Source organism: Ceratina calcarata, unplaced genomic scaffold (assembly GCF_001652005.2).
Source record: "Ceratina calcarata isolate Rehan_Ccalc_2016 unplaced genomic scaffold, ASM165200v1 scaffold178.2, whole genome shotgun sequence".
NCBI lineage: Eukaryota > Metazoa > Arthropoda > Insecta > Hymenoptera > Apidae > Ceratina > Ceratina calcarata.
In genome coordinates this window covers 523,451-536,709 of record NW_017139212.1, presented here as the reverse complement: position 1 = coordinate 536,709, position 13,259 = coordinate 523,451, and the positions used below count along the sequence as shown (strand labels likewise).

Below are 13,259 nucleotides of genomic sequence, written 5' to 3'. Positions count from 1 at the left end.
ATCATTTTCCACGAGTGTTTTCCACGTCTCGCTCTTTCCACCCTCGCGACGAATTTATTCACGGCGACCCTTTGTTCTCCGCGACGATTTTCGGCACTCGTACACAGATAATTGCAGAACTTCTAAATCAGAATCTGATTTCGATATTTACTGAAATTTGTCACATCGTCAGATTGTTTGGCAAAGAAATTGGTATAATATATTTCAGCAAATATTTGTAAAACCAGGAACGTGACAGTGTTTAATATTTAACGATTTGTACACGTTTGATGTTCGACATTAAATATTTGATGATGATTAATTGGAGAGCGTGTGGGAACAGTAATGTTACAAATGGATTGCTCACGGTTCTCGGTGAAGCGCGGAAGGTACGTCTAATCATCGCGAACCATGAGATAACCATTACCGCTGGGAAACTTTAAATTGCTTCGACGCCGGGTTTCGTTGAACAGGCAACAAACGAACGGGCGCGGGATGAAGTTTTATTAAAAAATGCCGGCCCGCGGAGAAATTATTCAGTACGCGCGATTTGAATCGAATCGCGCGTCACCGCCGTCGTCCTCCCCGGTCCGGCTTCTCTCAATATCTCGGATGGAAACAGTCGTGGAAATCCGTTCCGCATTTCCATCCGCATTGTATTTACCACGTCGGACGAGACGAGAATGAAAATTGCATAGAACGCGAAGCGCGAGTTGAAAACGTTAAAAACGTCGATTAACCGGCGAGCGTATCGCTACGTATCCCAGGAACGCCGGACGCTTTTAGAGCGTTGGCCACAATTTTCATCCTCAGCTTTTCTCCATGCCGAAAGGAGGAAAAGTACGAGGACGTCTAGAAACCGTTACCGCGACAAATGAGTCGAGTTACAAAAGTTGAGTTAAAAACGTTTTAATTGTCGCACTCTTCACGAATTGTCTACCGCATACGCGTTATTTACGTCTACTCTCGGTAGGGTCGTTGTCTAGGGTCGATTCTGTGTAAAAAAAAAAAAGGAAAATAAGATGAAAATGTAGAATTAAATTTGTTCATACCAGGCTTTATTTTAGAGAACAATGACACCAGATTCACGTATATTTTGTCTCAATCCAATATATCTTTTGGTTCAGGTTTCCTAATATCACAAAACTCTTAGTAACATTTCTGTTTGACTTTTCTGGTTATTTATGGAGTCACGTTAAAACAATGATTAATTTAGAAAAAATTACACGTTTGTACGTATTTAATTAATTAAAACAGGAGGATTAATTAATTACATCATGGAACGTTGAGAGAAATGTAATTGTATATAAAATAATAAGTCTTACATCTAAAGAGAGTTTTCTTTTATAACTGATCTTTGTTTAATAGAAAATGGATTCTGAATATTCACCAGATACACGTGCACTTAATTATGTTTCAGTCTAACATGTCTCTTTGTAGCTTATTCTCTTAGTTCAAATTATTACGAACATTATTACTAGCATTTTTGTCTTACTTCTCTGGTTATTTACGTAGCTACAATTAAACAATGGTTAATTCCAAAGAAATTACAAGTTTGTACGAATTACAAGGAAAGAATTCATTTCGCGTTTAATTAATTGAAACAGAATACGTTATGAAACGTTCAGAGAAGTTCGTGAAGCAGAATCATTAATTCGTCAGAATTGCCAATATTTTATCCGGTAATAATATAAATCCGGTAATAATACAGTTTATGGGAGAAATTAAGTATTTTATTTTATTCTCAATTATCCAGTAAAATGAGCACGAATCGAAGCATGAAGAATAAATACACAACGAGATATGTTGAGTTGAGACGTAGTCATACAAACTGAACGTTAATTAACAAATGTTTTTCTTGTGTTTTTTACCTGTATTACAGACATGAGATTATTAATGTAAAATATTACTTAATTAACATTTAAATTAAGTATTGAGATGAAGGACTAATATAATCTAGCTACTCATATATTTGTTTAACCTTTATAATTATTTTTAATTATCGTTGTTATTGTCTCCCAAATAAATATATATAAGCTGCACGTTTGCTTAATATTTAAAGCCGATTTCCTCTGAAACAAAGCCAAACATTTTATTCTCCATTTTCATCTTATTTTCCTGCCATTTCCCACTCCTGAATCATTCCTTACGTGGTTATTCCACCAGTTACTTTACATGTAACGACTGTATGCATTTTACTGTTACGTAAACCACATTATCCTTGAGAAGAGAATACAGTATATTATGATAAAGCACCGTGAAAGGAGGTTTTGATTTGAAATATGAAAGTCGCGTATTTATTTTTTAAAAAAGGGGATAAAACCGGGCATTGGGAGACATCGAAGTATGAAAACGGATTTGACTAGATCCGATATACGCTCGAACACGTTGCTGTTTAAACTGTTTCGTAACGGCTATCCACTTTTCCGATGAACGTCCTCTCGAGAGCAGCTCTTTGCAAAAAATGCGCAAAATGTTTCGGATGTTTTTTCTAGTGGGGCAAAAAAAAAAAAAAAAGAAACGACCGATCGCGCGAGTGGGGGTGATACGGGCAAACAAAGCGTAAAAAGCAAAATGTCATTCATGAGAATGGCCCCGATTCGTGATCAAATATTTGCCCGAAATCGAATTCGAACACACCCTTATACCGTCGATGTTATTGCGATTAAGCTCGAATCATGGGACTTGACTCAATTCCAACGCCGAAATTTCAGACCGTGGAATGTTTAGTTACACTGACGTATCGCATATCAAGTGGCGTTGAACTTGATATGATTGTTAACGATTACTTTCGATACTGTCGATAGAGGTTTGATGTACAGTACCGGCCATAAGTTTAAGATAACGAATTTCAATTACACGCTTGTACATGAGTCTAACTATATAATCGTTTTCATTTAGTATTGTTTTTTTTTAATTATATATGTGCATGTCAGATGACTAGTATTTCTGTTTTCCTGACTCTTATGAATAGCGTTTAGTTTAAGACGATCTGTCCAACGAGTAGCATTTAACATAATTGCATGATATTTTGATATAGTGATACTGAAGTTTGTGTTTAACATGTTTTTTAAGTTTATTTAGTGAGCATAGAAGTACGGGGAAATCGCAGAATTTACTATCTACAGAAAGGGAACAGACTGTGCAACTTCAAAAGCAAAAGGAACATTTGCTCAAGTATTGTTAATAGGTCAGAAACTATTTTTCACCAAGCGTGTTACAAGTTTTTAAAGAGTAGCCTCCATTGTGATCGACCAGAAAGTAGTAGACCACGAAAAACGACTCAGGAAATGAATGGTCGTTCGTGTGTGTCGAAAGATCATTTTCGTTCTTCAACTGATATTGCTACTAACACAAATGCAATTAACGATATAGAAATTAGTGCGAAAATAGTCGGAAGACGTTCAGGAGATTTTCAATTAAAGAATAAAGAACCAATAATAACTACTAAAAATTGAATAACGAGATTTCAAACATCATTCAATCATCATAAATATTGGATAAGCCAAAATTCATGAAATATTTTCAGACGAATCGAAACTCAATCGCGTTCCTTCTGGTGGAATACAATACGTAAAACATCCTTTGAAAGAAGGTTTGAAGCCATTTATGTCTTTCATAGGATATATACAATTTCTCTCTTTTCTTCTTTTCTCCTTAATCTTTCGTCCACTCCAGTTTAATCTTGTGTAAATTATTTCTTCGACGCCGTGTCAACAAGATTTATTTTGTTCAATGACGATTTCGTCGAAGAGTTTTTCAACAATTTCGTGAGGGACATTTAAAAGCACCTAGAAAGTTGAAGCACGTCCTCGGCTCATTTACCATATTTCTAAATCTGACACCTTTATCCTGGAAATCCTGATCAATGGTTCGAAACTACCCTCCGCAAAATCCAACAGATGGCTCGCCAAATGGAAGAATCCTGTCCTACGAGGCCACCCTTACGCGTGAATTCTCTAATGACTCTCATCCCTCACCTATCATCCCCTGTAGAACGCATACACGCCCTGACTTACACGCGAGCACACAAAACCCCCGGGCGAAGTCAAGAAGGAAAAATCAAGAAATCGATAACAGCGTTCTGATAACCGGAAAGAAGAACGCAACGATCGCTCGTATTCTTCGCGGGGCAATTAACAGCGGGAAGCTCGAGGTTTAATCGAGAAACGCGATTCTATTTACCCGGCAAGTGAGCTTCGCGAGGAAATGCGTAAGCAGCGGGCGAAACTCCGTGAAGAAGTTCCAATTATCCTGGTTGAAGGTAACACTTTCAATGAACCGGAATCAGGCAAAAGGATTACTACGGTGGAAATGGGAATTTGATCATTCTTCAAAGTAGCCACTTACTTCATTATCAATTGCAAGAATAATTTTAATACCTAATTAAACGCCGAGGTCGATAAAATTATATGTATAATGATTGATCATGAATGTTGGAACAAAGTATGAAGTTCCGTTCAAGACTATTCTTATAGAATTTCAATTCAAATTTCATTTGTCAAGACGTTTTAAGTACACGGACGTACGAAAATAGACTTGAGACCAGTCGATTGGTAAAAGAAAATGACTCACAGAGTTTCTTTTTTTCGATATGTCAGAAGGGCGAGACAAAAAATTTTTCTATCTTTTACGGTGTCAGCAGAAATACTCTAGGTCTCTTCTCTTAAATAGTACAGTGCTGTTCAGTTGGATAGCCTCGAATATTACTTCTTCGTAAGAAATCGTATATAATATGAATAAAATAACATAAATATATAAAATGATGAAACGTAGAATTATTGTATGTAAGTATTTCTTCTCTGGTCTATAACAGAGCATCAACTAACTATGATTACACACTTGAGGCTATTCATATGGAAGCTAGAAGCCTCTTATATTCTCAAAGTGTGTAAATCAATATAAACTACAATATATCATCTACTATTACTGCTAACGTATCTAATTAGTGAGCAAGAATTTTCAATAAAATTCCTTTCTTTGACATAAGCGTACATCAATTCTTACCCAAGGCTGTTCAAGTGAAGAGCACTGTGTCTATGCTCAAGTATCATCCCATCATGTTAGCGGAAACGCATATGAGAAAATGATCAATATATAGATGCGACGTAATTCCATAAATTTTGCTCACCTGTTCTGAAGATAGAGCAGAGCAGCAGTAGCGCGAGTCGCATTTTGGTCGGACAGGCTCCCGCGCAGCTGGAACACGAATCGCTCGCGATCGAAATGGCACTCGAACCACTCGCTCGTCTCCTGGAGTGTTTCATCGTTCGGTCGGCATCTGAGAAACGTTTTCCCCGTGCAGACCGATCGTTCCCCGTTCCCGAGGGACCCGTCGCGTTCGCGCCCGTGTAATTTGCACACGGAGACAGAAAGAGAGACCAAGCGCGCGAGAGAGAGAGAGAGAGAGTCCGTTAATCCACAGAACGGGCGCCGGTTCCGGACACCTGGATACCCGCTCCTGACTCTCTATTCTCTAACTGTTGGCCGCTTTCCACCGACTTAAATTGCACCGCGACTGTGCGCCTTCGCTTTTATCGTCCGCGACTGTTCCACGAACTAGAACTCCGAGATATTCTTTGGCATTCTTCTCCGGACCGAGGCGAGGGGTGGTCCTGCAAAGCGTTCGACGTTTAAAAGTTCCCTCGATGGGCGGGGACCCTTGGATCGCTTCGAGCCAGGTGACGAAATATGATCGTTCGACGCTTCCTCAAGCTACTTTAAATACGTTATTGGAAAATCGCTCGTTTTACGATTTTCTAAGCGATCCTCCAGCGACTTTGTTCCTGGCAATTGATCACAGACCGTGGTTCGATGCTCGAAGTACTCTCGGAATTCTGGACAGAATGGAGATTTCTACGGTAATCAAATCTTCGATATTAAGATCGACGGCTGTTCTTCCGTGTCATCGGATGCTGGATCTTTTTCGAGATGCTCTTATTAGTCCAATCCGGGGTATTTGATCCTGCGATAGACGGACAGATTTGATAATATTTCAGCGATGCCTGAATCATGAAAACTATCGGCTGGATCTAAAGCGGCACAAAAGGCGTCCGAAACGATGTATCCCTTCGGGCCCACGGCTAGGAGAAGCTCGTTATCTTTTTCCAGTTTGAACGATCCACATCTTTTTCTTCCGGCCGAGGAAATTGGCAATCTTCTCGGTACTTTCGGACCACGGAACTTGTCCTTTCCAGTATCGCGTTCTTACGAGAGCGCCGGCTTTCGAGGCGTCGTCTCCCCGGTCTCATTAGCCCGCCCTTTCATCCGGATCCTTACGGGTCATCCGGTGGCGAGTTTAATCAGCAAATCCGTCGAACCGACTGGCAACGGCCCGTTCGCATTTGTCTCCTTGGCCCGGTGGCTAATTAGTATCCAGATTAATTATCCGCAAAGGGAACATAGCCTTCCTCGAAGACACGCGCTAATCAACGGCGACGCGAAACTCTGGCATTATCCTTCCGCTCGCTCAATCCGCTCTCGACAACTTCACAACGCCTACTACTTTTGAATCTTTATTCTTTTTTTTATACCGCGTAACTCGCACTAAGTTCTTATTCTAATCTTCGACGGATGCCGCCCGTATCGGTGAAATGCATTCAAACGCGTCACAGCCACGTGTCACTTAGCTCGCACATCCACGTGACACTGTCCACCCCCGTCGCCGCGATATACTTAATTGCCAACCCTTCCGTCCCGATCTCTGTCGATGTGATCGATCACGATCACACCTCGTCGCACGAACCTCGTCTCACTTTATCCATCCGATCACTTCAAATCCATGAGTCGATATAATCCATGTCAATGCTCGTGCGAATAATCGGTAATCCTTAGCTGTATCCGTTTATCCACCTGAGGAAAGACGTGCTGCGTGCAGGACAATCACGTTTTCCAAAGAAGTCACAGAAAAAACAGTATTCGTGTATCACACTGTCGTATCGAAAGATAGTCACATTCTTTAGGAATCGTCGCGCGGATCACGGGAGTCGATCGAATTAAAAAAAAAGTAATGCGAATAACGCGAGCACGTTGACAGGCGGCCGGCTATCTTTTCCGTCCGAGAGTTCGTAGTTGACAGAAAGCCTTGGCGGGAGCTGCACGACGAATAAGGTGCCACTCCCACCCGCGCATGCTCCTCCACTCCTCGGGTACGGTCGTGCCCTCTGCGTCGCGCTCGCCCTTGGTCTCGTTCCCTCTGCGAACGACGACGACGACGACGACGAAGCGGCTTCGGCTTCCTCGGTCCCGTCGCGCTGTTTCACTCCTTACCTCGCCCCTGCGCGCGCTCCAACCCCCCTGTCGCTCTCCTCTACGCCCGTTCTACCCCTTGTCGCACGCGTGTTTCTTGTTTTGCCTGAACCCGCTTTTCTTTTCCCTGTCCTGCTGAACCAGCTCGTACCTCGCGCTGTTCGATCCTTAAGGCTATTCCATGCGCCCCCTTTTCAACGGCAAAATATAGACTCTGTCTTCTCTCCTCTTTACCTTCCCTCGAACATTACATGTCCTTTTCATTATTAACGCTTTACCTATCGCTTGCCACTGGGTAATAATCTTCCGGTAAGCAAAATGTTAACCCTGTTGATTTGACTTCCGTGCAAGAAAATTGAAAGTTCGATTCAATACGTGTATTTCCCATTTCGACACAGTAAGAGGAACTCGGGATTTATTCGACGTGTTACCGACAAGTCGGAAACTAACTCTAAGACGAGTTTAATTATTCAAATGTTCGTAAAGTTTTCTTAAAGTTCGTTCAAAAATTGCTCGGTAGTTTCGAGTTCGGCGTCCTGCGATTTCATTGCCGTGAACGATCCTCCTTGGGACGATTCTAGCCGGTACCCATTTAAATCGACGCGTCCGTCAACTCGGTTATTCACAGCACGTACGTTCGAGTATTGCTTCGCGGATAATTGTTCCGGTGCAGGCGACACGAATCACTATCGATTGCGCGCGTCGGCAGTGCGAATTAAATATACAGAGCGGACGATTAATCAAGTCACGTAGCAGGAGCACCAAGTCGATAATCTGTAATAGAACGTGTATCAGATACTCCCGATCCACTTGGTGCGTCCCTCCCCTGCCGTCCCGCACCCACGGACGCGGTCGAATCGTCGATTATTCATAGCCAGGATCGGGGAAAACTGCTGGGCGTGTAGATTGAATTTTTAACGAACCGCAGTTATCCGAGGACAAATGCGGCCTCCCCGTCGCCGCGCTTGCAATGTTTATCTTGCCTTCATTTGTCGGCCGCAGCCTTCTAATCGAGAACGCTTCCGATTACGTCCGAAGGGTCCCTCCATTTCATTTCGAATCCACGCCTCGATCGCTGTGCTCCATTCGAAAACACGGGAATCGTTTAATATTCACCGCACGATTCCAGTGTTCAGGATAAAAAAAAGAACGAGCGGAGAGGAGAAAGGGTTGGCGGAAAATCAAATTCAACGAAAACGCGTTTCACCGTCGGGCGAGTACGCCGTGATAAAACGTCCGCCGCGGAGCGCTCCGATTGAAACGAATAATAATCCTGATACAATACGACTCTTTGGCACATTTATTCCGGCAAGCAAACGAGAAAGTATTAATCCTGTCATTCGCGGATTGTGTACACATTTTTGATTTGCTCGTATCAATTAATCAGTCTTCCAGTTGATTAAGTCCTATCCATTAGACGCGCGCGTGTAAATGTTCAAAGGTGTAATTTGTATATTCCATGAATACTTCATTACTAAAAATTATGTCGATGGGTTTCTGAATAGTAGAAACGTTGACGCGGCTGCCACGGAGTTAATCACTCGAAATTCGGCGGACTTCTTATTTTAATTACGCAGAGGTTTGATAAAAGCTCACGCGGAGTGATATTGTACCAGCGGGCTAGGCACTTTGTCATCCAGTTATTCAGCGGCTACCGAACGAAGCTAATTGAAAAATTCCCTCACGCTGCAGTCTTTTGAAGGAAACGGCATTAACCGCCTCTCCCCGGGGCGCGGAGCCCAGGCGTTGCAAAAAAATAGAAAGGAAGAGGGATCCAAAGGGAAGAAGAGAGTGAACCTTGGCCAAGCTTCCAGTCAGTAACTGGGTTAAATCGAGATACGTGTCGCCGTTCCCTGGATCAGACTTGTTAATGGGATTCCCTGTTCGAGTTTTTGAGATTGTATTTAGTAGCCTTTTTCGGGTTTCAAACAGAAGTTTCTGTTTCCAGCAATTTTATCGGTTTACAGTTCTATGGTTAAACTGGAAGTTCGTACAATTTTTTCCTTTTTCATTCTGGAAAATTTATAATTTACTCTGTTTACGGAATGTCAGGTAAATTTGGTGAATGTAAATTGACATGAAGTTGGGAACTCCTTTGACCGTTCGCTATTACTTATTTGTTTTCCAATTCCTTAGGCAAAGCTTTTTGAGTCTTCTTCCGGCTGGCGGTTTATTTATAAATTCTCTAATTAAGAAGTTGTGACTTTTATTTCTGTCTTCGTTTTTGAGGATATTGTTCATTTACAGCTTCGACATATTTTATTTTACCAGGAATCGTTTGCCATAATACAGAGCGTTTATTATTGGAATATTTGTAGAATTTTTGTATTTGATAATCTAGACGAGAAGTTTTACAAATTAATATTGAATTCTTTGTGAAATTTTCTAGAATACGCGTCCCACGATCAGTAAATATAATTCGAATGGTATTTCTAGATTGAACCACATTTACTACATTGTTGTATTACACTTTCCTCGTGACTAATTTTAAAAAAGAACTTTTCCGATAAGGGGCAGACAAGAATGCAGAGAACGTCTCGGAACAATCTATCAACGAGCCGGAAGGAAATTGTATTCACGACGCCGGCTCTCATCCGAGCGTGATTCCTTTTTTTATTCATTAACCGCATGCAAAACAGCCGGGGCAAGGTGTAAAACATGTAGAACGGTGAAAACAATATTCCGCGAAGGCGCGAAGGCGCAGGGTGAATAAAATAAGCCAGCTCCTCGGGAGTAGTAGGCAACGTTCTCCTGGAATATCGATTAAACGTCGATTAATATTCATCGGCGGGGTTGAATTGTTCTTTCTCGCTCTCTCGCGCCCCCGCTCGCCCTTTCCTTCCCACTTACCGCCGTCGCCCGCGTCGCGTTGCGTAGGGACCGTGTTGAATTTAAAATCAACGATTATAAATTAAGTCGTACCAACGTGGCCGAGTACTCTTGTACGCTAGCGCTTTCCATCGATTTATACTTGTGTGCCCCGTGTAGTTCGTAGAGAGAGAGAGAGTGGAACAAGAAAAAAGGGTGGAGGGAAATAAATTCGTACGGTCCCACCGGGTGGGAAGCACCCGTGTCGAATACGCATGATCGCAAACAGAAGAAATTTAATAAAAATCTGCGTACAATTAAGTTTACTGTACGACCGTATCTTTTACTCCATCTTGAATTTGCGACGAGTATTTGTGAAACGTTTTTAAATTCATTCGCGAATGGAATCGTTCACCCAATTGTTTACATTTAGCAATCAATTTTAGTGCAAACGCGATCAGTTATTAATAGAACTTGATGAAAACGGCGAGCAATAAAAATTGCTGTTAGCGATCGGAACAGAAGCGTTGTTTAAAAACGCGTAATAAAACACGTTGTAAATATAAACGGCTGGTCGGTGTAAATAAATATATCCGCTGCATACAATGTCGATGATGTTTAATTCGTGACGGGAATAAAAATGTGTATTGGGAAAAAGCGGGACGGTGCGAATCGTTTGTTCGAAAATTCATTTAGGCTAGCCGTCAACGGTATTAAATGCAAAGTGATGGTCGCTTGGTTATGCGATTTCCCTCTGACCCTACCCAGCACCCACGATCTGAATTCCATTACCTAAGAGTCTCTCCAAATATCAATATACAACTGGAAACCTTCCTTAGACATACCTGTGGACGGAGGATCCTCAATTACTTCGCATAATCGGAGACCGATACGGAGTAGTCCTTCTAAATATCAATACAGGACACAGACCTCTTCAAAGCAGCAACCTAATCACTCCTAACAGATCGAGTTTAATCATCGTTCAACATATTTTTTCTTATTAAATGCGTACAACATGTATACAATTACATTAATATTAATATAGTATAATGTTTTATTCTAGTCTTATCGAGCTAAGAATAGGACTTGGTTTGAACCTAATCACTCATTCCTCCATACCTTACAAACTTCACTTATTTCTATTAAATTATAATTAAATTAAACTAATCCACCCTGGAACCTTCGTAATATTAACTCACATAACTATATAAAATTAATATAAAATACAAATATTACAAGAATGTAACTGAACATAAATTAAATACAAAATAATCAGAACATCATATGGCATACAATCACATGTATCCATCTGCATGACACGGAAATACACCTACAAAAGTTCTATCTGAAGATGTATTTTGTTGCTGGATGCTACATTCATCTCTTTTATCATACCCAAAATTGAATCATCAACTTTTGACTCCATTTCACGTGTACAAAGAAATTATTCTGTAATATTTCCTTGAATAATTAATAAATGCATTACGTAGTCGATATCGATTCTATGTATTGCATTTAGTCACCTTAATTTAAAGCGAAAATGAGGAAAAGTAATAACAGGAAACGATGAGTGATTAAAACTTTCGTGCCACTAGAAAGAATAAATTATTTTCACAATGAAGCCAAGTAATAAACAATTAAATTTCAAATAAGAAATTGCCACTTAAATGAAATGATCTAAAATGAAGTAAGAGGCCAAATGAAAAATAAAATAAACATTTTATTTGAATATGCATTTCAATAAATTCCAGTAATGCCCAGTACTATGCTAATAAATTCGATGTCGGTATATAAAAATCTTTGAAATCATTCCAGAAAACAATATTTGAGGAAACAGAAACAATGGTCGATGCAGAGAACAAAATATTTTACGAGCTCGTGCCAGAACTATGGAGCGACGCACGGTTATTATCATATTGTTCTTTGAATTATCCCGGGGTCATTGTTGGTATACTCGGAGAACCGTTAATAAAGTACAATTCGTAATTCGTAATATCATATTATAACGAGCCATGTTACGAAAGTAAATTGCCCGCTCGCCTTCGGAAGAACAATGCCCGGGTGAAAATTAATAATTAATTAATGGCTACCCTGTATTCCCCACCCAATGGAGATGGAAATCAGGACAATAAATCCGTTGTTGTTGTCCGCGGATACTATGATTAGGCCAGTGCGTCCTCTAAAATGTAGCCTATTAACGATTTTAATGGCTGTCGGCGAAATTTTAGTTTCTATCACTGCGCTGCTCGCTAATGCTATGCACGAAACAAAAGAAATTGATAGCTCGATACGCAGCTACCATTGCGAAGTTCTAAAATAAATTAACTTCGATGATCTCTGTAGAGATTGGTTTTTTAAGAAGTTGGGTATAAGTAGTATGGACATACTTTGGTCGGACGGCGGCGGAATTAAGTTTTCTTTAAAAGAAAGATCCGCGTAATTAAATTTCCAAGAGTGAAGTGGTACTCGCGTCTGAAAACCATCGAAATTTGTCTGATTATTCTTTCCTAACTATCGGTTTTTGTTGTTGAACAATTATTTTCGTTCCGACGTTCTTGTTTCCTGATTGTTCCTATAAATTGCATCGCAGGATCGCGGCCGGAGTGGCCATCGATTATTTACCGCGAAAAGTTCCACGCTCCGAATTTGCAATTCAACAAATGAGGTGAAAGAAATACTTATGAATGTAAATAGAACCGCGGCAGAAGCCGGGAACAAGTTTCTTCGGTCGTTATGCATGCATAAAGTGGAACGATTAATTCCGTGTTCCTTGTGAAATCGAAACTGTAGCACTTCAGAGTTAACAATTCCTATATTCCCGCCAACTTATCTGCAAATTCTCACCGTTCCCTCTCTCCAAACAAATTATTTTACTCCGGTTTCTAATTTCAGGACTCGTTTCCTTAATTTTCCTCATCATTTCAATTACTCGCTATAGTACATCAATTCGTAGAAAAATATAACCGATATATGTACATAGCTGTTATCCTATAGAGCCATACTTATACATAGGTCTGCTATTTTTAGAACTAAATAATTAACTTGTGTGAAACTGATATAATATTTACATAAACTATTATATATTTGACGAAATGATATCTAAAATAAAATCTTATATAATTAAGTAACAATATTGATGATATTCAGAATTATCTATTAGCCACGCTCTTATTTTCAATTTAATATTTGTTTGGTTATACTTTCAGGTTTGATGTTCTTTTAGA

General features: G+C 40.3%; 1 protein-coding gene and 1 long non-coding RNA gene across 2 annotated transcripts in view; one reads left to right on the top strand and one right to left on the bottom strand.

The window, feature by feature from the left end:
- Window positions 1–5,338, bottom strand: part of LOC108632931 (uncharacterized) — a 72,000-nt gene extending 66,662 nt beyond the window's left edge. Inside the window, exon 1 of the mRNA XM_018037816.2 lies at window positions 5,111–5,338. Within this exon, the coding sequence (XP_017893305.1) occupies window positions 5,111–5,246 (136 nt within the window). The 5' untranslated portion in view covers window positions 5,247–5,338. The remainder of the gene's footprint in view (window positions 1–5,110) is intronic.
- LOC113463867 (uncharacterized) overlaps window positions 1–13,259 on the top strand; it is a 206,709-nt gene that overhangs the window by 170,328 nt on the left and 23,122 nt on the right. The gene's annotated exons all lie outside the window — the stretch shown is intronic.